This window comes from Apaloderma vittatum, unplaced genomic scaffold, assembly GCF_000703405.1.
Source record: "Apaloderma vittatum isolate BGI_N311 unplaced genomic scaffold, ASM70340v1 scaffold25645, whole genome shotgun sequence".
Classification (NCBI taxonomy): Eukaryota; Metazoa; Chordata; class Aves; order Trogoniformes; family Trogonidae; genus Apaloderma; species Apaloderma vittatum.
The window spans coordinates 45,645-73,067 of NW_009719286.1; the positions used below are offsets into that span (position 1 = coordinate 45,645).

The 27,423-nt window shown below is 37.1% G+C and overlaps 1 protein-coding gene across 4 annotated transcripts in view; it reads left to right on the top strand.

Annotated features, from left to right (window-relative positions):
* Positions 1 to 27,423, top strand: part of OSBPL6 (oxysterol binding protein-like 6) — a 49,658-nt gene that overhangs the window by 13,026 nt on the left and 9,209 nt on the right. The window contains exons 2-15 of one of the 4 annotated variants that reach the window (XM_009870577.1): positions 928 to 1,023; positions 4,223 to 4,345; positions 7,516 to 7,569; positions 8,285 to 8,398; positions 8,518 to 8,682; positions 9,063 to 9,195; positions 9,643 to 9,746; positions 10,829 to 10,921; positions 15,608 to 15,682; positions 19,835 to 20,000; positions 20,944 to 21,074; positions 23,092 to 23,199; positions 25,553 to 25,690; positions 27,050 to 27,137. In XM_009870577.1, coding sequence (XP_009868879.1) covers positions 928 to 1,023; positions 4,223 to 4,345; positions 7,516 to 7,569; positions 8,285 to 8,398; positions 8,518 to 8,682; positions 9,063 to 9,195; positions 9,643 to 9,746; positions 10,829 to 10,921; positions 15,608 to 15,682; positions 19,835 to 20,000; positions 20,944 to 21,074; positions 23,092 to 23,199; positions 25,553 to 25,690; positions 27,050 to 27,137 — 1,588 coding nt within the window. The remainder of the gene's footprint in view (positions 1 to 927; positions 1,024 to 4,222; positions 4,346 to 7,515; positions 7,570 to 8,284; positions 8,399 to 8,517; positions 8,683 to 9,062; positions 9,196 to 9,642; positions 9,747 to 10,828; positions 10,922 to 15,607; positions 15,683 to 19,834; positions 20,001 to 20,943; positions 21,075 to 23,091; positions 23,200 to 25,552; positions 25,691 to 27,049; positions 27,138 to 27,423) is intronic. The other 3 variants (XM_009870578.1, XM_009870582.1, XM_009870579.1) reach the window with 3 other exon arrangements.

Genomic DNA, 27,423 nt, shown 5'->3' on the forward strand with positions numbered 1-27,423 from the left:
TTTCATACCAGAGAGATACTACTGACATGTTGTGGTAGAATTCTTACCAAGTAATAATATGAGACACAGCATAATTCCACCAGAGAATGAAATGCAAATCCAAGCAGGCAGAAAGTAGTTATCTTCTCCTATAGGAAAAATGCTTTTATCTTTTACAAAATATGAGTGAAACATTTCTGGAAAATGGGAAGACATGTTTAGATTTTTTTTAAGAGTAGCAGTTTTTTCAAGACTAGTTGTGACATTATAGATTGCATTTTTTTACCATGCTTTGAAGATATAGAATTTTATAGTATTGTCATACATAAAAGCAGCTGTAATGCTTTAAGTTAATTGTGCTCCATAAATCTTTGCCAGCAAGCCCATTAGCTGAGACCCTGTGACTGATCTTGTGAACACCACTAATCTGTAAAAGCATTCATGTAATGAGTTACTTTGCCTCAGCTGAGAAGCCAGTAACAAAATGCTAAGATGTGATAACGAATATGTTAGAGGCGGGAATATCTTATGTGCAATGGCTTGGTTCAGAAGTGAGTGTAGGATAGTGCCGACTGCATGATGTGTATACTCAGCCTCTTGTATCTTAGCAGAAAATGTGATAGGTCTGACTAGAAGCACTTTGCATCTCTGGGGGCAAGAACTGCATTACTTGTCTGTGTTGGCTTTCTTTAGTTCCCAGTCGTTTCTAGGCTGACCAGAGTAATCCATTTAAAAACTGATATGAAAAAAAGAAAGAGAGGAAGGAAAGAGAGGTGCGCTGCCTCAGAGGACAAACTATTTGTGCAGAATGGATAGTACTTGATACATTTTGAGCCTTGATCTTGATATTTTATATAGGGAGTGTAATGACTGGTCATTCATTACTTACTGTGTGTTTTAGAAAGTAACATTCAGTAATGTTACCTTTAATTATTTTTTTTTTTAAAGAGTGTTCATATTTTGGAGCGGAAGGCTTCTTCAGGAAGCACAGACCCTTCTTTAAGCAAGCAGTTCCTTGAAAGTGACCCTATCTCTCTATCCAAGGTAAGCAAAAGCATGGACTGTAATCCAGCTGATGAGTTTCTCTTTATAGTTACAAAGTGGTTTGACTAACAGCTCTGGAGTATTGCTTTGTGTGATTCTGTCCCTGAGTATACTGTGAGCCTGCCTGGAGCTTCCTGTGCCCCAGCTGAGGTGTCAAAGGTTTTTGGTAGATGCTATATTAATAAAATTAAGGATTTGGGTGGTGATGATGGCCTTTTTTTTCTTTTCTGTGTGTGCATGGATGGCCTCCAGCAGCAAGTTTTACAGTCTCAGAATATGGGACTAGAAGGAACTTGGAGAATCCTCTTATTAAGGTAGAGCAAATCATATCCAAGTCCAAAAGTGCTGCGGATCCATAATGAAATTAATGTAAAAGATATGTTCTGGTGATATTCCTTGTGGGTAATTTCTTAAAATTTGAAATTTAAAATCTCTTGCTGAGGCTTTCTTTTCACAATGCAGAGAAATGGATAGAACTGTAGGGGTAACACCATTAGTTCCTCAAAGGTGCAGTCTTGTGTGTAGTGCTTTGCAGTCAACTTCTTTCTGGATGAATTCCTCAGGTTTGGAGTACCTGATTCCAAATAAGTTAAACTGCATGTAAAAAAGGCTTCATTTTAAGATATTTTATATAAAAAACAAAGATTATTACTGAAAATGTGAGGATACTGTGATGGAATACCTGGTGGAAAAGAAAAACCTAAAATTAAATGTATGAAAGTTCTGAAACAGAACTGGTAAAACAAATTCAGAAGGCAATATTTTGTTCATCCAAGGAAAATTAAATTATTCATTCTGTTTTGTCTGGAAAAGAAGCACTTTGCAGACAAAAAGACTAGGTTCAGAAGGCTGTCTATAGCAACTCACTTATTCCTGACACTTAGGACAGATGCAGACCCAGGGACTGTAAGTGATGCTTGTGTTCCCCTGGTCCTGGTGCTTTGTGCAGAGCTCTTTCTCCTATGGTACACAGGGGATTGCGGAAGTCCTGAAGTACTAATTCTGTTCTTGAGAATCAGCATTGGATGAGGACCCTTCAAGCATATCACTTTCACTTGGGTTTTCCGCCTGCTTCTGGCTGCTCTTGCATAATGTCCTTGTATTGGCCATAGCTCATCATACCAAACCTGTATTAGAATCATTAGGATAGTTTTATGAAGAGCTTGTAGCATGGGTGCAGCCGAAGACAGGTACCCACATTGCACTAAATAATTGCTCATTTTGTCCTTCTGTATCAAGCCTTAGTTTAAATGAATAGCTATATGAGATTGCATGATTTCTAGCTGAGAAGTAATCAATACTGATGTTATCTGCTAGATAAAAGACTTTTGCCTGCAGCTGATCTTCTAAAGGAGAAATCAATATGGTGAAGAATCAGTTGGCAGAGTTGCGGAGAGAGATTCTATGCTCGCCCCAGGGGACTCATAGTTTAATTTGCCCTCCTCAAGTGCCGAGTGTTTCTTTGTAGGGAAAAAATAATGCATATGTGCTTCCCTCTGCAGTAGTGAAAATAGAATATCCAAGCAAAACACAGGGAAGTAAAGAAGATATTTTTGAGCATGGCATTTGCAGGCACTGGGATAGTGCCATTTTATAGTTCTGCAGGGAAAACTAAACTGAGTAAACATTTCTATAAAAATTCGCTGCTGTATATCTTACTTGGGATAGAGATTTTCACTCATGTCTAAATAAGAAGACCTTATTGAAAATTGCAGATTTGAAATTTGCTGCTACTTCTGAAATTGTATTTTCATAATGGTAAAGTTAACATTAACAGGGCCATGTAAGTTGAAGGTGTTATGGAAGACTGACAGTGCTCAGCTTTGAACAGTTTCATAGGAAGTGGAGGAAACAATTTTTTTTCCCCTTTAGATGGTTGATGCTCTATGACCTTCCTTTCTTGATAACTTTGCATAATATTACTGGGAGTTGTGACTGATCAGCTGAGAAAATGCAAGTCTACAACTTCATAGGCTACAATTAGCAACAGAGTCTTAATGAGCAGGCAAGGGGAGATTCTTAAGTTTGTACAGAATTTTGTTGATTACAGTAATAGGAAGAGGTCAGAAATAAAGGCATGACTATTTTTTTTTTCTCTTTAAAAATACTGTTCTTTAGCTGTTCACTATGGTATAACTGTAGCTTGAGTTGTACAAGTTGTCATGCATAAGAAGTGGTATGTACAAGGAATATACTTTAATTGGGTCCCTGAAAGGCATACATCTGGTTGTATCTGAAATGATACAGTTACCATTCTTCTCTCTAAAGGGAAGATTAGTGAGCTCTCCTATACATTTCTCTTAATACAGTGAAAATGAATGCAGAAAATTTTAAAAAAGATTAATTTTCTTCTACAGTTTTCTGAAGTTGCAATTAGCCTGGGAAACTGTCATAAAATGCCTTTGAAGGCAAGAGCTCGCTACATTCAAAACCAACAACAAACTAACTTGTAGTGCTTGCTTTTTTTAAAAACGGAAAAATTAGAGTATCCAGAATTAATGTAGCTTGTACTTTAAAGACTGGAAAATGTACAATTTTGATTGGGAAATACCACAGAAGGCACTGTTAGTATATGCCCATGTATTTAACAGTATGGTTTCTTCCTCATTTCATCTCACAATCCCATCTTTTTCTAGGGAAGGAATACTCTGAGTAAAGGCACATTTTTAACATACAGATTCTGCCCGTACCCGTTCGTAAATTCTGTTCCGTCCTTTTACTTCTTACAATGCAGTACTAATTTGTAGGGCGACTTTGGAATAGGCTTAATGGTTGGTCAGATCCACCTGCACTTTCACACCATTACCTCCAGTAGCAGGTCTCATCTTTCTTATACTTAGCTCTGCCACAATTTGATCCTGTTTTCTTGTATTCAGATGTATTTATTTCACTGGGATGCAATCCTTGCTGTGAACTTGTTCAGTAACAGTGTCAGACTTTTTAAAAAGCTTCAGCTTCCTTTTAGCCTCTTGGTAAGAGTTAGACTTCCAAAAATATTCGTATTCAGTAGTTGTAAAGGAGTTACAGCTGGACATAATGTGGTGACCATGTAGTTTGATAACGTAAACAGGCTGATTTAAAAGCCTAACTTCCTTTTACTCTTTCTTGCACTGGAGATTTTGTGCTACACGTAAGTGCAATTTTTCATCATGTTTTTGCACAGTTAATTAATCAATATATCTTAAAACTTTTTCACCAGGAACCTGACAGCTGGGAAATCATAGAGGGTCTGAAAATAGGCCAGACCAATGTTCAGAAGCCAGACAAACATGAAGGTTTCATGCTGAAGAAGAGAAAATGGCCTTTAAAAGGCTGGCATAAGGTAAATGTTTCATAAACTAGTCAAAATATTATTACCTCATTTTATGAGTTAGGATTTTTTTTTTGCCTAGAGGAAATTAGGATGTCACATAAATGACCGGGATTTTGGTGTATGACTTTTTCTTCAAATTGTGTAAAAAAACTAGTTTGCACACACAGCTCATGGCTTCCAAATTGCAGTACGTGCTGCCTAATGTTATATTCAAAATCCAGGCAGCAGTTGTAAATAAGGCAGTACATGCCTCGTGGTTTGACCAATGTTCCTTTCATTCTTTCTAATACAACATGAAGATACAGTATGATATGATACAATACAATATAATATGCATAACATAGCCGTGCACTGTGAGACTGCATTGAGTTTACATAAAAGTGCCCAGAACTCCATGATAGCAGAGGAGAGCTGAGGGGCTTTTGCATGGACACGACTTGTTGGCACGGGAGAGCTTCCCCTTCAGTTGTGCTGACTGGGCAGCACTCATCCCTGAGTTTTGTTTTTCTTGCTTGCAGTCTTCTGTGTGGGCATGCAGTGGGACTCTGCACTTTTGCCATTGCATGTCGCAACTTAATAAAGCAAGACAAAATAAAACTCATCCCCAAATCTCCTGTTTCTATTTAGTTAATTTGGAGTAATTTCACCATGCATAATTCTGCCTTTTCTTAGCTTTTAGACCTGGTGTTCATAAACTCCCCTTTCTTAGCAACAAGATGTGTGGTATTGATACTCACATGTCTTTCTGTAGCCGAAGGTACTTGAAGCAGGATAATTTCTTGGATGGAATGCATTTTACTGCAAAGGATAGTGAAACCATTTGTTATATATGGCATTTTTTCTAGGAAAGCATTAACTTTGTGGGTTTTTGGGGGGCTTTTTTTGTTTGTTTGTTTGTTTTTTTGTAGAGCTGTGGGACTTACTCAAGTCTGAATCTAAATGGAGTCTATACTAATATGTTATACTTTTCTTCTAATTTCTCTGTTCTTTCTGAATGTTATGCTAATTTGTACATATGCCTACCACCTTTTTGTTACACCTATCTACCTCAGATTTTTTGGTTTTGTTATACTTAACTAGGGTTTATGGTTTCAGCAACCAAATACATATGCAGTACTTGAGTTTAGTCTAGGGGAATTAAAGGATTTCAAACTGACATACCTGAAACACTTAAAGAACAGAAAGGAGAGCTTATTTTAAAAAAACACACCAAACACATACACCAATACACCCTCACTCCCAAAAGAAAAGCCAAACAAATTACCCCTACCCCCTAAAAAAGCCCCCAAACAATTAATCAGATGTATAAGAACGTATGGAATAACTCACTGCTTCCACTCCTTTAACGTGTTGTTTCTTGGACAAGTGTCTGTTTTGGTAAGGAACTTTATAGGAGAGCAATGGGAGTCCAACTTTCGCGGTTCTGTGAAGGAGATCTCTGCTGACAATCTGTTTTTCGTGGTGACTTCAGAGCGGTTACTTGTGTAAATAATTCTTCATGTGATTAAGAGCTTCACAGTTCAGCATCCTCCTTCCCTTGCATTTCACCTAAGGTTCTATGCTGAACTTCTGTTTAGAAACTGTGGATTTGTTAACAAGTTTCTTTTTTCTTTTTCTTTTTTCTCTCCCCCCCCTAGCTTTTGCCTCCATGTTCTGCAGTTTCCATAACAATACTTTGTGCGGAGAGCCCAGCAAGGAATTCCAGAGATAGTAACTGTAGCATGTGCTGTGTTACTGTTCTTCTAGCAGAGCCATAGCGCCTCTGTTGCACGTCATATTCTGAGGTTTCTGCGTGTGCTTTAGTAGCATACCAAGTATAACGTGTACAACTTGCAGAGTAGCTTATTGTTCTGGTGTGCAGTATGCTTTGGAATGAAATATGAGGAAAGGTCATTTTCTTTTGTGTGTGAAACTTAGAGAGGCAGAGCACTATGAAATGAATAACATTTCCCTGTGAAGTTCGTTAATGACTATACCTAACTAAAACCAAAATGAACCAAAAACCCTCCTGTTGTTTTGACAGCTTATTCAGGAAGTTACATCTCCAGGAAAACACTGTTTTCTCTCCCTGTGTGAGGTATTGGTACCATCTGTTGTGTGATTGACATAATTTCCAGAACCATCTTCAGGAGATATTTTCTGCCATCTAACTACTGACTCTGCTTAGAGTATCTATATAAAAGCTACCCTCCATGGAAACATTGTCCTTCCCTTCCATGTCAGACAGCTTAGAGAGTCTAAGATAACATTTTGCCAGAAAATGCGAATTTTTAACATAGATCAGTGCTTTAGGCTAGACTCTAAAAAAATTAATTAGTTTCTGTTGGACCTCTCTGGTGCATGTATTCATGTTGTGAATAAGGGATTCTTCTGTTAGTTGTATGAAGAAACCACACTCAGCAAAATAAAGGTATAGCAGTGGCACAGACAGGTGTCATCAGTGAAGATAAAGTGGGTCACACTATATCAATGACTAACACCCAAAACATGAGCCCTCACACATGTAGCTGGGAGTACTGTAATATTGACATGTGTACTAGTAACCTGTATTAGCTAGACTACAGCTAGAAAAGGTATAATCAACACGAATTACCATCTCATCTTTACCTCATTGCATAGATGTCTGCCATGAGGTGCAAAGTTTTGGATGGCAGAGCAGTGTCTTACAGCTTGTGGTTTTTTTCTCAACTGGAGACCAAAGAGACCACAAGGACATCCATATATGAGTGTTCCCTTTGGGAGGTAGATCTTCCACTAGGAAAAGCTTTTCAGTTTCTGGGTAGGGAAGGTAGGCTGTTAATTTGAAATGTGACCAGCTTCCATGGGAAGAAAATCAGGAAGAATATGAAGAAACAGACATAACTCTCTTGGCCTACATGTCTTTCTTACAGAGCTATTGAGTTCACTGGAGAACTGGAAAAGTACCCTTCATTATCAAGGTTTATAAATTTAAACCTAGAACATAATGCTGAAGAAAAGAGAATCTAGTTTTTCTTTTGCTTAGAAGATAATTGTTGTTCAAAAAAAGTCAAGAAAATTATTCAGTACTGTATTTATCCTCTCTTTCCAACCAACAAACATTTCTATTTTGCTACAGAATAATCCTTTTCTATTGCAGGTGAATTGTACATAGTTTAAATTGCACCTACTCATTAAGAAAGAATTTTTTTTTCTTTCAGAGGTTTTTTGTCCTGGATAATGGAATGTTGAAATATTCAAAGTCACCGATTGATGTAAGTAAAGTTGAAGACCATTTTAAAATTTGTACTGGAATTCAGCCTACCAGGGTGATTACATCTCATACTTGCTCTAGGCATACTTATGAAAGAACACATGAGAAAGTTGGTGGATTCAGAGAGGGATCTGTATATGGAAAGCATGTAAAGTTTTGGTTGAGATCTATCCTCGAGAATTTTACCTTTTCTTACTTCTGTGGAAATAAAAACTACTTTACTTAAAGGAGTTTACTTAATGAAGGTGCTTGAGAGACTAGCCTGATCATGTATTTTTCTTTTTCAATTTTTATGTCAGTCAGAGCTGATTATTCTGAAATGTAGATAGAACAGAGAAGTGTTTATAATGTACTTAGGAGATTTAAAGGGTAGCATTAAATTAGTCAGATCTGATACCAGTAACTATCAAGCAGTAGCAGCAGGGAGCTGGGTACTGTCTAATGTTCTCTGTTTCTCACTTACCTGTACCTGTGTACTGGTGTGAACCAACATGCTTGAATTTTGATACTGGCTCTGAACTGAGCACTTCTTGTGAGATGCTTTTCTCTGTTTATAAATACAGTAAGTGGTTAGTCTGACTACAGGTTTAATTTTCTAATAACTTTTTAACATGGTCATAAAATGGGAAACCATTTCAGCACTAGATATTTTTCTGCTAAGTATATTGAAGAAGTGCATGATACTACCAGTTTCTTACACTGTGCTTTGATTTTAGATACAGAAAGGCAAAGTCCACGGGAGCATTGATGTTGGTTTGTCAGTAATGTCTATAAAAAAGAAGGCTCGTAGAATAGATCTTGACACAGAAGAACACATCTATCATCTGAAGGTAAAAAGTGATGCAAATACTTATTTTCTTTTCATCCACAGTGGAAATAAATAAAACTGTAAAAGATATGCAGAAAAGTAGTATTTTAAATGCTTTCTTGATAGTGAATTTGTTTCCAGGTGAAGTCCCAGGATTCATTTGATGCATGGGTTTCAAAATTACGCCACCACCGGCTGTACCGTCAGAATGAGATTGTGAGATCTCCAAGGGATGCTAGCTTTCATATATTCCCTTCAGCCTCTACTACAGAGTCTTCACCAGCTGCTAATGTGTCAGATGGAAAGGTATGTAGTGTTCTTTTGTTGAAAATTCGTGCCTGCTGGGCTTGCTCATGGGCAGTTTCAGTGGGCTCTGCTTGCAAAGATCTTTCAAAGAATTCACCAACCCCCAAACAATTTGCACTTGCCTTTGTCATCAGGGATGAATCTGTCTCTGTACTGTTTGGTAATGTTCTTCCTCTTAGACAACAGTGGTTAGCAAACACGGTTTGCTTGTGAGGTTCTCAGTTTGGTTCTCTCACATGCTGTTCAGAACAATCTGCATCTTCGGGAACTAGACAGTCAAATTACAGATGTCACTGAAATCACAAAGCATTTTTTAATTTTAATTTTTATTCTGAGTTGTATGGTGAATACACTGACTGAGCAATTAAGTGTTTCCTTAGGTGCAACAAAATACCTTCCCCTGGCAGTCTCCTATACCTTGTAGCAACAGCCTTCCTGCCACCTGCACTACTGGCCAGAGTAAAGTAGCAGCATGGTTGCAGGACTCTGAAGAGATGGACAGATGTGCAGAAGGTTAGTCTTTACCTTTTCATGCCCTGTTCTTTCAGCAAAGCTTCTTGTTCATATAAAATAAGAAACGGTCAGTAAATTGGTTAAGTTGCATCTATACATGCACATGAAGTACTTCTTCAGGTAATTAGATGCTTAGGGTGGAAACATCCCTCTCTCCATGTTTTGGGAAGTTGCTTTTAAAATTTATCTTTATAATCTGTATTATCTTAATGAATATAGTTGTTACAAAATTATCACCTTATGAGGTCCAGACTTGCTGCTTACTCCCAAAGAAATAGTAAGTGCTCAACATTTCTAAAAATAAGGCTTTTACTTAGATGCCTTACTACCAGGGATTTGAACATTTGGCTTTTACAATGAACAAAAGTATCAATGATGTACATCATGTCAAGAAAAAAACAAGTCCAGGCTGTAGCACCTAATATATTTTTGGTTTATATTTGTTAGATCTTGCTCATTGTCAGTCAAACCTTGTGGAACTCAGTAAACTTCTTCAGAATTTGGAAATACTGCAGAGAACTCAGTCAGCGCCAAATTTCACAGACATGCAGGTAAATACGCTTGAACATAAATCATCACACTGAAATATTTTTTATTTATGTCAAGGGAAATACAGAGATGACAGAGTGTTTTTCTGAAATCATAGTAACTCTTGTATGAAAGTTTTATCTTAATCATGTATGGTAGTGTTTTATGTGTAAACAAATAATTAAGATATATTAATTATTTGAGTTAAGTAGGACAAATCAAATGATTAAGTAATTTGCAAAGCAAACTTTTTATTTGTGTCAAGGGAAATACAGAGATGACTGTTAGAGTGTTTTTCTGAAATCATAGTAACTCTTGTATGAAAGTTTTATCTTAATCATGTATGGTAGTGTTTTATGTGTAAACAAATAATTAAGATATATTAATTATTTGAGTTAAGTAGGACAAATCAAATGATTAAGTAATTTGCAAAGCAAACCTGAGAATTGTTGCAAGAGAAATGCACGTATACACTGAAATTGTGTTTAAGGAGTTTTTACTGTGCTGAGTAAGATATCATTTTAAGTTTTCAAGTGGTGGAGACCCAAAGACTCAAAGATGAAGTTGCATGCTCTAGAATAGTACAAAGGCCCCAAGGGTTGGACCATTTCCAAGTTCAGAGTATTTTTCTCTTGACCACAAGAAAGCAACAGACTCCAAATTGTAAATACTTTCTTCTTTACCCACTGAGTCCCCTCGAGTACACAAATCTCCTGGTGGTATTGATGTACTGAGAAGTCTAGTTCCAATGAGGTAACGAGACTTACCACTGATTTCAGGAAGAGGTGAACTCTACATTTCTCTGAGTAGTGCCAGAATAGAAATCCATGAGGATTTTGACATCTGGTCCTAATTATGATGCACTCATGAAGAAAGTGTTCCAGTAGCTTTGCTAAATGAGCTAAATATACCACGTGTTTATAGTTGTGTATGGGTAGCTACAGCTGGTCCCTTCTGTAGTTATGGGCCCTAGTAGTTGTGTTTTTCTTATTTTCTGATTTATAAATGTCTAACACTACAATTCTTTACTAACTTGCTGTACTGTCTGTGTTGCTTCTGTCTACTTAATAGTACTTTGTCGCTTTTAACTATTTGTGTAATGTAGGCTAACTGTGTAGATATTTCAAAGAAAGACAAGCGGGTCACAAGACGATGGAGAACAAAAAGTGTCAGCAAAGATGCAAAAATTCAACTTCAGGTACTGAATAAACAATGTTTTACTTTTCACTGTACTTTTAGATTAACTTTTAAGCACAAAATGATGTGTTAGCTGAAACTAGGAAGTCAATGTACTGTCTCTTGTGCTCATGATGAAGTAAATTAAATCTGTTGTTTAAAAGCTGGAGAAGATAGTGAGAAATGTTGATTATACTTTTATTCATGTGAAAACATTGCCATCTCGGAAAGGAGCAGGATCTGAATACTAGTCAATTAAGGTGCAAGAAAAGCAATATACATGCAGTAGGGCAGGTCACATGAAGCTAAAAGCAGAAAACACAAATTAAATACTAAACACATAAGTATTTGTCAAGATCTATACTATAAATGCTACCAATAAGAAGTATTTTCAGAAGTTTGCTTTTATGGAAAAGGCTAGTATGGGAATGAAATAAATAAACCAAAGAGTAAATTACATGAAGAAAGAATCCTGCCTTAAAGATGAAAAATGAAAGCACAGAAATATGCATAATATTCTTGTATTACTGCTAGACTAAAGGTATCTTACTGTGTTTTGTCAGAAGTAGTTGTGTGTTTTGAGGCCAAATCCAAAACCTAAACTTTTTTATAGTTGAGAAGCTGATAATGAAGACTATATTCAACTGACTTCAGCAGCTGTCTCTGTGCTGTCTGCACAGAATAAATAAATGTCAGCAACTTTTGATACATTTAAATTCCTTGAAATTCATGAAAACTTTGAAAGCCTTTAATATGTCCCCTAGAGGCAAAATAAAGAGTTTTCTGTGACTCAGAGACACAGTAAGGATCTTTCTGTGACTCATTTAAGAATGATAATCTTAAAGGAAGAAGAAATCGTAGTTGCATCAGCTTTCTCACTGCAGCTGTTGCAGGTGATTTTTCTTTCTGCCTGTTATGTTACATAATAGGTTGAATAATGAAACATCTGTTAAGGTTAAAAAGGTTTATTGACAAAGGAATTTCGATGACTGATGTCATGTCCTACTACCTGCATTTGAGGGATCACTGTGTTTCGCTGCTGCTGAATAACATAGGCAAATAAAAATATCATGAAAATGGATGCAAGTGCTTGGTGCTTATGAAGAGAGAGTCAACACTGCATGTTCTTCCTTCATGCCACTGTGGCATCAGAATAAAATATGAAGAAAGCATTCAATGTGTGGTGATCACCAGTGAGTCCTGAAGAATTATGAGCTGTTCCTTTGTTGTGTGCACTTTGCCAAAGTGACACTGGTCTGGGCTGGTGTCATTTTTGGTACCTGACTGTTTGTGGCTTGGTGGGAATTGTGCCTCAGCTCCTGAAATTCTCAAATATGGTCAGTTCACAGTTTCCCCTGCGAGCACGTGCATTAGCACTGCTCTCCGTGGGCCTGTCAATTCTGGGTCGATAAAGGACTGCCTAACCTGGGTCAGCACTAAGTCCTGGCAAGCTTAATGCTGAAAATGTCAGCTCATTTAGTCAGAGCAAAGGCTCAAGTTATTGATGACTGATTTATAAATTAATTTGCAGTGCAACAGAAAAAACAGAATGATTCTAAATTACATGGAAGATGAAGACTCCTTTCTGGCTGCTTGATTATCTTGCCTTGTTTGATGGACTCAACACATTGTTTGTTCTTCCAAGGGCTGTCTTGTCCCATGAATGGTCTAAAGCTGTGATCTGTGGAAGCTGACCTCACTCTCACTCATTGTATTATTCCTAATTTGTTCATGTTGCCATTCCACTAAATTGTGAATTTCTTCCCATGCCTAAATGCTTTTTAATCTTACTATCCTTTTTTGTTCGTCTGTTAGTCATTCCTTCTAGTTTCTTTGGCCCTCCTTATAGGTCATTTTTTTCAAGACTACTCCAACCCTTCATAAACTGTTTATCAGGGCATCCACTACTGAGAATCCCTTTGTCTAATTTGTGATCATTTTTTTATGGTGCCCACTTCTGTTGTCCTTTTATTTTCCCCATGCTAAGCACCCCACCTTTCCTTTAATGTTTTACCATGGGCACTCTCTCACATAATTCTTTTTACAGATGGTCCCTAATCCTTGTATACATCAAAAATCTTCCAACTGTGATTTCTCAATCTCATTGGGTTTAGGGGATAATGCTAATACTAACATACTAACTTTCAGCTAATTGTACCATTAATTCCATTTGAAATACTTGCACTTAGAATGAGCAGTAAAGTGCAGTACTTGCACTCTAGAATGAGTAGTTGCTAACCACCATCAAAAGACCCTCTCATGGTATAATGTTGAGAGACAGCCTTCTGGGGACCATCAAAATTAGAGAGCTCTCTCTATAATGTATCTTGTTCATGAGTAATAGAGATCAAGGGTGTAATTTTTGCTAGCTCGTGATCTGCTGTCTAAGATGCAAGGAGAGAATTGTCCCATCCAGATTTTGTATTGTACTTGTAACCTTTTTTTTTTTGTTAATATGATAGGGTGGGGTTTTTTTTGTATTCCTGCTAACACATTCTGTAATATGAGTGCTTGCTGTATAATGTATTTAAAACAATTTTTTTTTCTTATAGAAAAAGCTTCTTGCTTTGTTTTTTTTAGAAATAGATATTTATCAGTTAGGTATACCAGTTTTGTATGCAGCTGGCTTTGCTCACACAGCTAATTGCATTGACTAGAATGAGGTTACTCCCTGAAGTAAAATTGAACATAGCATGTGTGTATGTGTTTGTAGGTTTAGGTGTTTAGTATTGCTAAATTATTTAGAATTAACAACATAATTTACAGGCCTTTACTCAAGAGTAATCTACAGAGTGCTTCTCTGAGGAAAGATTGCTTTTATGAAGAAGGTTTAATGTGTTTTTAAAAAAAATGCTTAAAGTCTTATGAAAATGGCCTGCAACAACAGATTAGTTGACCTGTATTCATTTATTTTACAAACGGTGCTTTTGCATAAAACTGAGATTTGTATTTGTTGTTTTTTGATTGTTTTTTTTCCCCCACCTTCGAGTAAAAGACCAGTTTGTCATTCTCATGACAATCTGAAGATCTTCAAAAGAATAAAAAAATGCTGAAATACAATAAAATGAAGTAATGTTGATTTAATTTCCCTGAGAAGTTCAGAGTTGTGAAGTTCCAAGACTGATTTTTTTTTTTAATTGTTATTTTTTTGTAGAGAGTGAAGGTGAATAGTTTAATAGAGAACTAGGTAGTGTAGAGCAACCTGAAGTAAGCTTGCTATACTGAGGCTTTTGGCTTAAAAAATGAAAGCAAATCCAATAACTGGCTTATTACTTTTTCACCTAAATAAGTATTTCTTTATATTGTAACTCCGACTGACCTCACTTTCTATTGTGTTGAGAGGAGTGTGTGGTTCTGCAGAGCTCATTGTTCCTGTTTTAATAACGTATATCTGCATTTATAGTCTTGCATATAAATATGTATTTATGCATATCTCTCTGTACATTTATATATTTGCGTATGTCCTGATTAGTTAAACAAGAATATTATTCCAAACTCATATTCACAGGATAGACATAATTCTGTAGAGCGCAAAGAGCTCTGCGTTATGCATATGATACGTTCTCTGCTTTAGCAAAGTTTGTGCTCTGCGTCTTAGAGGTTATGTACATGGTTTTTAATGTGAGAATTTTACAACATTACAAAGCAAGGCTTCCCTTACTGTGATCATTAGACAGCCCTTCTATTGTAGGTGGCACTGCCACTAGTATCAGCCAGAGGGTGGAGGATATAGCCATTCTCAGATGCAGCAACTAGGAGTAAGACATTTTCAGCTAATTCAACTAAAATATCCTGTTCTTCAGCATGATGCCCATGGATCCAGTCTATACCGTTGTTATTTATATGACGTCAAGGCTGCTTTCAAAAAAAGTAAAAGTGTATATAGATTTAAAAATACTGAAGTGGCTACAGGTGAAGAACTAGGAGGAAAAAAATGTAAAGGTATTGAAAATTTTTTTCTAAAAGCGGAAATGTATCTTTTCTCATCTTCTAAAATCTTAAAACAGCTTCAAAATACTGACATTTTAATTAAAAATTAAATAGGACTTTATGATAGGTGTGTCTTGCTTAACTTGAATGTACCATGATGAATTTTCTTAAATGGGAAATTAAGCAGAATAATACTTCAAAAGTAGCATGTGGAGAAAATCAACAAATAGACTCAAGGATGAACACAGAAATGCTAGAGCCTTGCACAGGAGTGTTTACATGAGCAAGCTCACAATTACATACACACTTAAAAGTTTTTCCATTGAGAGGCATGCATCTTCGCTCACCATGGTTCGTGCACTTCCATTAGAATTCATCTTGTAGATGACCAAGTGACCCCTCCGAAAGAGTTTGGTTTTTGTGTTTTCTGCCATGCCATAGCATCCTTTTAGTTTTCTTATTCCATAATTGCCTTATGATTCTGACTGGCACTGCTAATAGAATTATTATTTTTTTTTGTTAATCTTAGTGAATGCACTCTGATCCAACTCTTTTGGAGATAATTTTAGTGAAATATCTAGCTATTTTTTGTCACTGGCATACACAACTGAAAACGTGTGATATGTCATCAAAATGTGTAGGCCATAAGAGTTAACAAAACTGAAATCCACTTAAAGACTCTCCCTCTCCCTTTTCTGATCACCTTTCATCTTCCTGTGACCCATCACCCTTTCCCTTCTCTTTTTCTACTTCCTTGTCTTCTTGCATTCACTGTCAGGAAGGGCCGGCACCGAAGGGCCAGTTCAGCACAACACGACGCCGGCAGAGACTGGCAGCTGCAGTGGCTACAACAGTGAGTGGCTTTAAAAATCAAGGGATAGCTCTAAAAATGGGAAGCTGTATAACTTGAATGTGTGATAAACTTATGAAAATGTTTCTTGCACTTTTTGGAGGTGTCCATGCTACCCACTTTCAGCTGACTTTCTTATAAGTGGTCAGGCCTGACACAAATTAATTCCATAAATGTGGGTCTGTGCTTGTTTACGTGGTACACGTCCTTCCTCCTTTATGCAAGTGCAAGTGATAGTTAAACTCAGGCCCTGCAATATATGAACATTTTTGACATACTCTGCTATATGCTACACAAAATGGAAAGAAACGGTCAAGTTCTCTTAAAAGATTTTCGTGACACTCTATAGCAAGACAGTAGAACCAAGGAGATTTGTTACAAACAACCATGGAATTATAAAATTCTCTGGGTTTTTTTTTTAAAGTAGTATAAGGTTAGCCTTTTCATTTGAGACACTTTCTGTTTACATTCCATAATCCCAAAAAGTCATATTACTACCTCTAGTGTCTATAAACTAAACTATTTAGTTTTGCCAGTTCTCTGTGTCTTTGACACAAAATCAGGAGCTGTGAAATCAACACAGGAGCTAGGAATTGGAAGAGGGAAGTGCTGTTTATGAAGTCAAATTAGCATCAAAGTATATCTCCAGCTACTCCTTTATCAGGAAAGCACTTATTAGGATGCACAATATAGACATTAATACTAATCCATCAACTGATTAGTACGGCACCTAGACAGGGAAGAATCTGTGCAGCCAAAGATTGAAGAGAGCCTTAACTGTGTATACTCCTTGCCTAGCCCAAGCAGTGAGTGTCTTCACCAGGCTAAATAATTGAAAATCTGCTAGACCAGCCCATTGCTAAAATTCCCTAAATCACACCTAGCTTCTGCTTAAGCCTGAATATCTTGAGCTCCTGCTACCTGGACCACAGAACTCAGTTTTACTCTTAGGTCCTCCTAAAAGGCGTGAGAAAGAATCACTGTTTCTCCAGTTCCCAAATTAAATCATCTAAATATAATCCCCTGTAATCAGTTGCTGCTGAATGCTGTGCTCAATAATTGATTGCTATTCCAACCTCAGCGGTCCACCTGCCTGCCAGAGAAGTCAACCTTCTCAGATGACGTGGCTGAGCAGTGTTGGTGGGAGACTCTACCCAGAAGGTCCAGCAGTAGTGAAACAAGAGCTGTCCGGAGGAGTGCTTAAGTGGAGCAAATGCAGCTGGACTTAGATTGCAAAGCAGCAGAAGTCTAGGGAATCAATTGCTGAGTTGTTATGTGCAGCAGAAGTGAGGGCCTGTTGAGGGAGGTCTTGAAGGAGATGGAAAAAATGCAGGAGGAGGGAAAACTAGAGGCACCAAAATGACTCTACAGCTGTTGGAGTGATCATGGCAAGGGCTTATTCTTCCTGGCTGATGTAGCAAAGTGCTTGCATCTCCCAGACAGTGAAGCTCTGTGTATAGACTGAGGAATTGACAGAATTAAATCAGTTAAATGCACGTCAGAAAGAGGAAGTTTTCCTTACAACCCACTCTACCAGGAACAGTCTGTTCCTACACAAACACGTAATTCTGAAGGTGATGGATGAGTGGGTATTACACCCTTGGTGTAAAGCAGGACAAGGTACATCTGAAGTCATGTCTAGAAGAGTGTGTGTGTGTGTGTGTGTGTAGGAAACCAGTCAGATGGATCAGGAAGCTAAATACTTTTTAAAAAACCTTGTAAACAAAAACCAACACCCCTCAAAAAAGTGTGATAAAGTCAGAATCAAGTCACTGTGGATATAGAGAAAAAGCATAGCAGTGAAAGGAAAAAATGGAACGAGAGGTCCATCAGCAGTATTTCTTGCACTGTTGCCTATTCAAGAGAATGAAAGTTTCTTCAATGCGGATTTCTTCAACAGTTGTGGAAAGTAGCTTGGAAACCTTTCTAAAAGATACATATGAGGAGAGTTCAAGTCAGTCAACAGTTCAGTATTTTTGGTTCTTGTATTTAAAGCAGTTGACAAAGCAGCTACTTGTCTCTGTGAAAGTCTATTTCTTGCAAGCAGTGTGACAGTATTTGTGGAACATGTAAATGCTCTTTCTAGGACATGCTTTCAGACGTCATTTTTCCAATAAACCCCTCTGCAGAAACATTACTTGGCCAGCTGAGGTATGAGGAAGAAATGGTGAATCTAAAGCAGGTCTCTTCAGCTAGGTTCATCACAAAGTGACTGAAGAGCATACCCCCGGGGGTGCGGGCAGCCTGCCTGCAGGTCTGCCTGTCTGTGTGGGGCTGGAACAACCTGCACCACTCTCACTCAAGCTCCTGTGTTATAGCTGGGGTCAGCTTTCTTTCCTGCCTTCTGGGCAGGCTTGAGTGTTGGATATGTGCTCCCTGCACACACAGCTATCATGTAGCCGCCTCCTCTGTCCTCGTTGGAGAGACCTGGAGCAATGGAACCTTTGCGGTGCTCCAGCCAGAAAGTTGTGGGAACGTGCTCTCTGATTTAGGAAGTGTTTTGTAAAGGAAACTTGAAACTAACCTACGTTTAGTCACATTACTCAACCTTATTTTGTTGGACTGTTGAGAGAGGCAGTCTGGTACTAGTGAAGAAGATAATGGGCTAAATGACCAGTAAAAAGGGAAGGAATTTGTTTTACATCTCCTGTTAATAAAGTCTTCCTGATAGGAGGCTAAAATGAGGTCCAATAAAAATTATGTACTTTTTATGTAGCTGCAAATGAAAATACATGGGAGAAGAGAATAAAGTTTATACTGGGTAGGTGCCATAGAGCTATTATTTTATGTGGTATATATATGGAAATTGAGGAGGAACAGGACGGAAAATGGTGTTTTGTAGAATATGCTCATAAATGGAATGAGATATGATGAATTGATCCAAAAGGACTTTGAGGGTTTCATTGGGGAATCAGAAACTTAAAACGTGTATTGATGACAGCTTCACAGGAAAGGATTGATAAAACTATTCCCTGTTCTAATCAAATAACAAGGTACCAATTTGAAATACTCAGTAGTATAGAAATTATCCGTTGATAAGCATTCTTAGTAATATGACTTTTTATGTTATCTGCTGTTTTTTATCATGCCTTGGAAGACACATTTTATATTTTGACCTCATTTTTCATATTCGAATAATTACATTGGACTGTAGTGTGGAAATGCTTGATCAATGTAATGAAATTAGTTCAACGTGTTTAAGAGTGGCTAATATTTAAGTAACCAAATGCAGTTCTGTGTGCCTTTCCTTTGCATTCAAATTTGAAAATTGGGTTCTTGGCCTGATTTTTATACAAATGTGTGTAAATGGTAAACTTGAAATAAAACATGCATGCTCACACATACACATCATATATGTAACAGTGGCAGCCATGCACTGCATGTGTAGCATACAGGTACACATGATAGGTGTGTATAAAACTTACAAAGATTTGGATGTATATTTTTACTACTGTACCTGAAAAGTATAGAAGGAGAAGTGGAAATGTAATAAACTAAACTGTATTACTTTGCATTTATTTGTAGTTTATGTACTTTAAATGAAAATCAGATGGAGTTTTGATGATTTCTTTTGTTGTTTGTTGTTCATTTGTTTAGCTAGAAAGAGTATAGGAAGACTATGTTCTTTTTCCCTCTTCGTAGTTCCCAGTGCAGTGAGTCTCAACTCAAGATTTACCAGTAGTTCTGAAAAACTTCAATGGTATATTTGACAATATTATATCCTACTTCCAGACCTGTGGAGGAACTTGCATGCTTCAAATGTTAGTATTGTAACAACAGAGTCATGCTACATGTATTCTCAAATGTCCAAATATGAAGTGGCAAGTGTCAATTTTCCAGTCATCTTTTAAGCATTAGGAAATGACCCATTCTTGTAAGTGCTAGAATTGAAATGCTCCATTGTTAGCTGTTAGCTGGCTATTGAGGCCTTCTTTTGTCTGTTTCAGTGAAAGATTGCAAGAGAATTCTGCATCAGCTGTGTTGAGATTTAGGAGAGTAATAAGTACCAAAAGTTACAAGTTACATGTTCACTTTTACCATGTTTGTCACATTGGGAACTCAGTCTTTCGGTCTCAGAAGTTTGTATTTTCCTTCAATGGAGTCAAAAGGGTGACTGTGCCTTATGCAATCTTACTTCCCTATTTGTTCCTGTAGGTCCCTTTCAGTGCTACAATGTCACCTGTTCGACTGCATTCATCCAATCCCAACCTCTGTGCAGACATTGAGTTTCAGACTCCCCAAAGCCATGTAACGGACCCTCTCGAGTGCTCTACTGAGTACATGAAGCTTCAAGAAGAATTCTGCCTCATGGCACAAAAAGGTAACTGGAAATGTCAAACCTTTCCTTTATTGCCCCCTGTTGTTTCTTTATTGCCTTCACTCAGTTATAGCCAGAGCATTCATCTGCATTGGATGATCTTGTATAAGAATTTTCAGCTGGTCTGGTGGCTTATGTAAAGATGACAGGTATTATCCTACTTACATTTTCCATGGATGTTGTGAATCTAGAGACAGGCAAACTGTGTCTGATAAGAGATTTTTTCAGAGGTCTTCTGAACTGCTTTCTGCATCTTGTAAATACACAACTGAATTGGAAAGCATTTTTTTTTCTCAGTAAAATGCTTTATTTCTCCCCAAAGAGGTATCAGACTGTCACCTCTACATGTAATATTGTGCAATTCATTTTTGTGCAATGTTTTCTATGTCGGTGGAAACAGCAGAAGAAAAGCTTATTACTAGAATGTACTTTAAAAATGGCACTTTATTGCCAGTAAATGAATGGTCTTACAGCCTGATAATTTTACAGACTGTAATTTTCAGAAAGATTTGGTATCAGTTTCCTATCTGTTATATAACAAATGTAAGAAAAATGTGAGACAGATGGCTTAAAAATCGTCAAAACCTGTTTAAAGACAAATTAATCCTCTTTATTAGTGAAATATGAACTCTTAGCAGAGCTAATTTTTTTATAACTCTGAAAATAAAAATTAAAAAGACAGAAAAAACACATATCGGACACAGGTTTTTGAAATATGCACCTTTCCCTAGAGTATTCTCAGATGACATATGTGTGAACATACAGTATGCACATTAGAGCCTTAAGCTGTAGGTTGGCATGGATTACTTGAAGTTCAGGTCCTTGTTTCAAACTTTTATAATTGTGGATTGGAAATATCACGCTCTGTCTTTATTGCTGAAATATCGTAAAAGATGTCAGTGTGCAGTTGTGCAGTCCTGTAGCTTCTTTTTTTCTTTTTCCGTAGTGCATTCTCTTCTGAAGTCTGCCTTTAACAGCATAGCTATAGAGAAGGAGAAGCTTAAGCAGATTGTTTCCGAGCAGGATCATACAGGCCACAATGCTCAAATAGCACACCTCAGACAGTCCCTCTCTCAGGTATGTTCTTGATTTGATTTAAAACACATCTAGCATGCCAAATGTTGTATTTTGGCCTTTTCCTGAGGTAAAGGAGCCAAGACAAAGCCAAGTTCTTGACCAGAGCTATGACATATGTTCTGTTATGACATAGGCCTGAGCTCAGTGCGTGTGAAGATGAAGGGTATCGTTTGTTTATGTAAGCACACATCTGGTGTTGTTTTCCAAAGTAAAGAAAAAGGATCAAATGTTTTTATACGTATGCTAGATTTTTCCTGGAGCTGTTTCCAGCACAGCCAAGGAGTTTTTCTTGTTTTCTTAATTAAGTTTCAAATTTTCACCAGGTATTTTCAGATTTGTTTTATATGGCCATGTCTCTAACTGCAAAAGGAATCATGCATTACAGGTTAATCATGAGTAAACTGGATTTTTAGATGCGCACCTCTTACTGTCTAGTATGTCTTTCACTAAGCCAAAGGACAAAGTGTCATTGGCTTTAGCAGAGAAGAGATAAAATGACACTAAGTCCGCAGGCTGCAAAATAACTCAAATTTTTTAATTTTCAAGGAAACGTAAAAGCTTTTACTGTGAAGAATGTATTGATGTGGAGTACTGCATCTGCAAGAAATGTGTGCAGATGTTTAAAGGCAAGCAGAACTTCACCTAAATGTGTATACAATTTCATCCACTGTTGTTATTGGGTTGGAGGTTTTTACTATGGGATTGAAACTGATGCACAATATTTCTGTAGATACGCATACACATCACGTTATGCAGATTGATTACTGTGTGTTGTAATAAAGAAAGGTTAAGAACAAGAGATAGAGGTAACCATTCCTGGTTTAATTAAGACCTATGGAGACATATTAGCAACTTGTATGAAATAGGTGATCATGTTTTCTTCTTGCTGCTGGCCTCCAGTGTCAGTCTAAATGTCACTGCCTTAGCGGGAAATAAGTGGCAATTTGACCTTAGCAGACAGCTGAGTTTGACCAGTCTCATGACCAGGTCTGAGCAGTTAAGAAGCTGCTGCTAGGCTGCTGTTAGTCATCACCTTCCCTACCTGGTAGGTGGCGGCTGTGAACACACCCAAACTGTTTCAGAACAAAGCAAAATGGGGTAATTTAAACTGTTTAGCAGCAGTTTAAGCTAACCTATTTCATTTTGATCCTACTTTATTTTCAGTGCACTTACGCAATCTATTCCTCAGTCTGTGCTAGGGGGAGGCAGAAGAATATTCTTACTCCATTATAACAGTCATTTTCTACTAAAACAGTATGGCTATCTGTTGTTCTTTTCTATAATCCTCAGTGCTGGGGATAAGTCAGTTCATGTTCTAGGTATGTAACACTCTTTCTGGATTTCAGAATCTTGCACAAGTCTTTCTAGATAATAGACAATATGTATATATGCTTCCAAATTTATAATCTAAGTTGGGCTTTAGAGAAGGAGAAAAGTCAACCAATAGCAGATACTAGTTGAATTCTACTGGTGTTTGTGACAATCTAATAAATCAGTAGTTTGAAATGAGTACACATGTGCACATACATCAAATTAGTCTGGACAGGCAAACACGCACTGATTTTAGCAATTGTGGTGCTTTTGCTGGAAGGGCAGCAGTTTCCTTTTGCAGGCTCTAAGTGGGGATGACCTTGGTTCAGCAAAGTCTATGTAGGTGTAAACCAAGAACTACCTCTTTGGGCATTTTTGTGGGTTATTCCTGTTTGTTGTTCTGCAGTTTCATTCCTTCTTGCTACATTCACTCCCCATTTCCGCAATGTACATAACCCACCAGTATACTTGCCAAAGACTGAGTTGAAGAATTAGGGTAGAATGCCCCTGTTACATTTTGAGAGAATGTCTGTCCAGTCTGGCTCCTGGAATTCTCTGAAGGCAAAACAATCCAACAATTAAATAGATATATCTCTGAAAATAGAAGAAAGAAGGTTCTGTGATTTCTTGCTGGGAAGAAGCTATTTTTTTCCTGTTTAATGCTTATTTTTTAATTTTAAATGAAATGTGCAATTTTTATTTTAAGGCTCTCAACCAGAATGCTGAACTAAGAAGTCGCTTGAACAGAATACATTCAGAATCTGTTATTTGTGATCAGGTTGTCAGTGTAAATATTATCCCTAGTCCTGATGAGGTAAGACTTTGGTCTTTAATGAATTTAGAGTACAATCAAACCTTGCTAATTCTCACTAATAGCTGAAACACTCCTGGCAAATTATAGATTTTTTTCAGATTGGCAAGTGTTCATTTATAGAAAAAGTCAGGTTATATTTTCCCTGCATAAAATAAATCGTATGTCTTTTATTTTACATGTGTCAGATCTTCTGAAAGAACTGAGTTTGGTCTCTGCAGAGAAACAGGGAAGGAGTCCAGGTTTAGAATACAAATCATTGGCTGTGGGAATTAGTGAGGTTTTACTGTATTTGAATGTAACACACAGTAGCTAATCAATTCTTTATCTTAGTTTCTTGCCAAATCAACAGAACAGTTCTGTGGTTAATGGCCTAATCTTGGAAGTGCTTAAAGGGTCTGATGTTTAATATCTTGAGTGGCACTGCTGAAACCAAACGATTTAGTCTATGAACCAAGCACTATGCTAATATCATGTTTGCAACATCTACTCTTTCTCATTTTGTAATCAACAGATTACCAAACATCTGTATTAATACCAAGTCAGCTTCCCTCAGGAGAAGGACAAATCTCAGTTTGTGAGCTGTAATGTTACAATTAATGTGGTCACTTTGACAGCCATTCTGCTTGTATTTTACTGAAGTATTTTTCATTTGTTATTTCCACTATTTTTTTTCTATGCATATACCACCTCAATTAACATACTTTTGTCTCCTAATTATTTCTTCTGATAGGAAAGAAAGGTAAAAAAAAATGTTTCCAATGACTTTTGCTTACTTGCTTTTTGAAAATGTCCGAACAATTTTTCTAAGAGTCCATCATGTTGGAGACTGGCAGCAGAAGGTAGAAGTGAAGCAGTGCCACAGCACAGCAATCTGCAGTGAAGTTCTGAGCAATGACCATTTCTTCTATTTTGCTGGGGTTTTTTGTTTGTTACCTGTTTCTTTTTCATATGTACATTGCTGTCTTGGTGCAAGTGTGTCTGAAGGAGTTTATCAAAGAGGTTCCCAGATCTCTCATTCACTTCTCTTGATTGCTTTATGTATATAAATCTTGCAGTGAGTAGGTAATGTCTGTGTGAACACCTTTTTCAGGTAGGAGCATGTATATTTCTCCAAGTTGCTCTGTCTTGTACAAAAACTTAAACTATTAATCACTTCCTGCAAAGATAACATGGAACCGAGCTTCTGTTTCCATTATAATTCATAAATGATCTGCAAGCTTATAAGCCTCAGTGGAAAATGAATGTTTTTTGACCTCCTGGCTTGTTTATGATTTTTTTTTTTGTTAGTGCATTTTGAGGTAACTATATAGAATAATTGTACAGGATTAAGATGTCATCAAAACCATTTGCAGGACTTCTGTAGTAAGATTAATGGGGATGGAGTTGTAATCTGAAGAGCTATCTGTTCGAAGGGCTTCAGTAGTTTCATCTGTATTATCTCCCAGAGGCAACATGCTGTATAAATTAAGGGATTAAGTTGGAAGCTTGTTTGCCTCCACAGCAGCATCTCCTTTGGGGGAATGATCCAAAGAGCGAATCTTATTATTTTTCCCCTTTTTTAAAGCAGTAACCTGGTGGGTAACATGCTGAAACCTGATATTCCTCCCATCAATAGCAGGAAGAGCAACATAGGTTCCACTATTTAAGTTAGCTTGCCCCCCTGCTAATACACACAAAACACAATGTTGAACTCTTGCCTTTTTTTGTTAAATTCTCTTTATAAGAAACCATAAAGAATTTTTTCCTGTAGTAGTATTGAGCCAGTGTAAAGGGCGGAATTCAGATTAGATTTGGAGTACAAACATGGAATAAAGCACATAACTGTATATTATAGCCATCCTCCTGAATAATCAATATTTTAGATGTTTGTTAATAAACTGGTTCACAAGTGTATTTGTTCTGAAAGTAACTTATCGCTTCCTGACCTTATAAAATTTTATATTTGAGTTTTGATTGTATCAGAGCTAGCTCCCAGTGATGTAATTTGTTATGACCAGGCGTATTTTCACCTGAATTTCATGCTTAAACTTGTCTGACACAATGCAGCTATCGTCCACAAAATAATTCCTCTGGATACAGAACTAGATCTGTGATTATTTGCGCTGCTAAAACTTGACAGTTGGTGCTGAGTAGGCCTCAGATGAAGACACGTATCTCAGTGCTCAAAATGCACTTCATTTAGTAATTGTCAAAGTCTCATCTGTTAGGTGCACATAATCCCCTGCTAAAATCCTGTCTTTACTGTCTGTGCTTATATTTGGTGTAGAAAAATTATTCAGGGGATTTACCCCTTCTCTGCGTATTTCCTTTATCCTAGAAATAATATTTTTATTTTTCTGTGTTTTATTTACAGGCGGGTGAACAAATTCATGTCGGTTTGCCACTATCTCAGCAAGTTTCTAATGAGAGCAGGCTCTCTATGTCCGAATCCGTTTCAGAGTTCTTTGATGCACAGGAAGTGCTTCTATCTGCCAGCTCATCAGAAAACGAGGTAGGCTGGGACAGCATAGTGCAGCTTCATTGTTGGACAGATAGAGGTATTGCTAACACTAGTGAATAATTTAGTTTTTTTCAGTAATGCTGCTTAGAATAAAAAGGTGTCAGAATGTATAAAGTGTAGATAAATGAACCTGAGGCTTCCTTGTGATGGGGTGCAGACATTCCTTAAAGTGTAAAACTAAGTAGAAAGTTGTTTGTATCAATAACTTATGTTCAGTGCATGTCCTGGCTAGACTATGGCACTTTCAGAGAAGGATGACAGAGGGAAGAAATTATGCCTAACTATGCAGTCAACTAATTAAGATTTTTAAATACTCTTTAAGAAATAGACTTCTAGTTTACATATAAAGTTATTCTCTGTAATCAGAGAAACAGACAAAAGCCTGAAAAATTGGGTCACTCAGGCTCAAAGTGGAAGCAGTCGAACAGAGTTCAGGCACCCAAATCATGTTGCTGTCCACAGCTTTCCTGTGATATCCTGAATAAATTGTTAAATGTTTAAAATTTATTTATTTTTTAAAAAATATCTTTTTGTAAAGCCGCAGTAGTGCTGAGGTTTACCACAACTCTTCTGTAAAAAGAAATAAGAGTGTGCCACCATATTTTCTCTTTGACAATGATTGCTTACATGCCATGAGTTGGTGCAACAACAGCTAGAGTTGCTCATCTGAAGAATGGAATGGTTCCTTACTGCTTCTGGTGGGTGTAAAGTAGATGTTACCTCAATAGTCTGGATTGTCTGTATCAGCATGGAAAATTGGTGTGTCTGTATGGTATAAACAAAATGGAAACTCTACAAAATCACCCCAAAATGATATAGACCTTATAATAAATGCTCTGTCATCAGTAAATACTGAAAAATATTTTAAAAGTAATATTTCCAAATAATGTATTTTTAAAAAAAAAATCTGAAAAATAGTCTTAACATTGATGTAGTTCTTGTTTTGCAAAACTATAGGTCTATGTTTATATAAACTTTCTGCAGAAACACAGCTGTGATTTATTGTCTGGTTCTTTATAAAGAGCACAAATCTGACTATCTCTTCTGGCTCCCATCCCCAGCGTGTTACGTTTTAAATTTTTTGTTCATCTCTGATCTCAGTCACTCTTCTGCAAATTTAATATCAGTATTTGTCTTCATAATAAGGAATTCAGAAGCATTAAGGAGACAATGGCATTTGTTTTGACACTTTTAGTGGATTGAGAGTATGGGCTAGTTGAAACATCCAGTTGATTTAGTTAAAAGCTCTGAGTAGAGATGGTTTCTTTGAATATTTGTGTTTAACTTATCTCTGTGTAATTTGTCAGTATATTTTATAAGTACTCAACTGATATTTTATTTATGTTTTAGGCTTCTGATGATGAATCTTATATCAGTGATGTGAGTGATAACATATCTGAGGACAACACCAGTGTTGCAGACAACATTTCTCGGCAAAGTATACTGCTATGTTTTAAACTTTGTGAAATTACATTGCTTGTGCTTGTGTACCAGATTTATTGCGTGTCTATACAAGACCAACTCAACTGAAATGATCTGCGATCTGAAATGATTTCCGATCTACTGTAGGTGATCCTGCTCTGGCAGGGGGTCTGGACTAGATGATCTTTTGAGGTCCCTTCCAACCCCTGACATTCTGTGATTCTGTGATTCACATTCTGTGATTCTGTAAAATCAGTGAAATTGCAATTGCTTGTTCTGGTGGTGGTTTGGTTCAATGGATG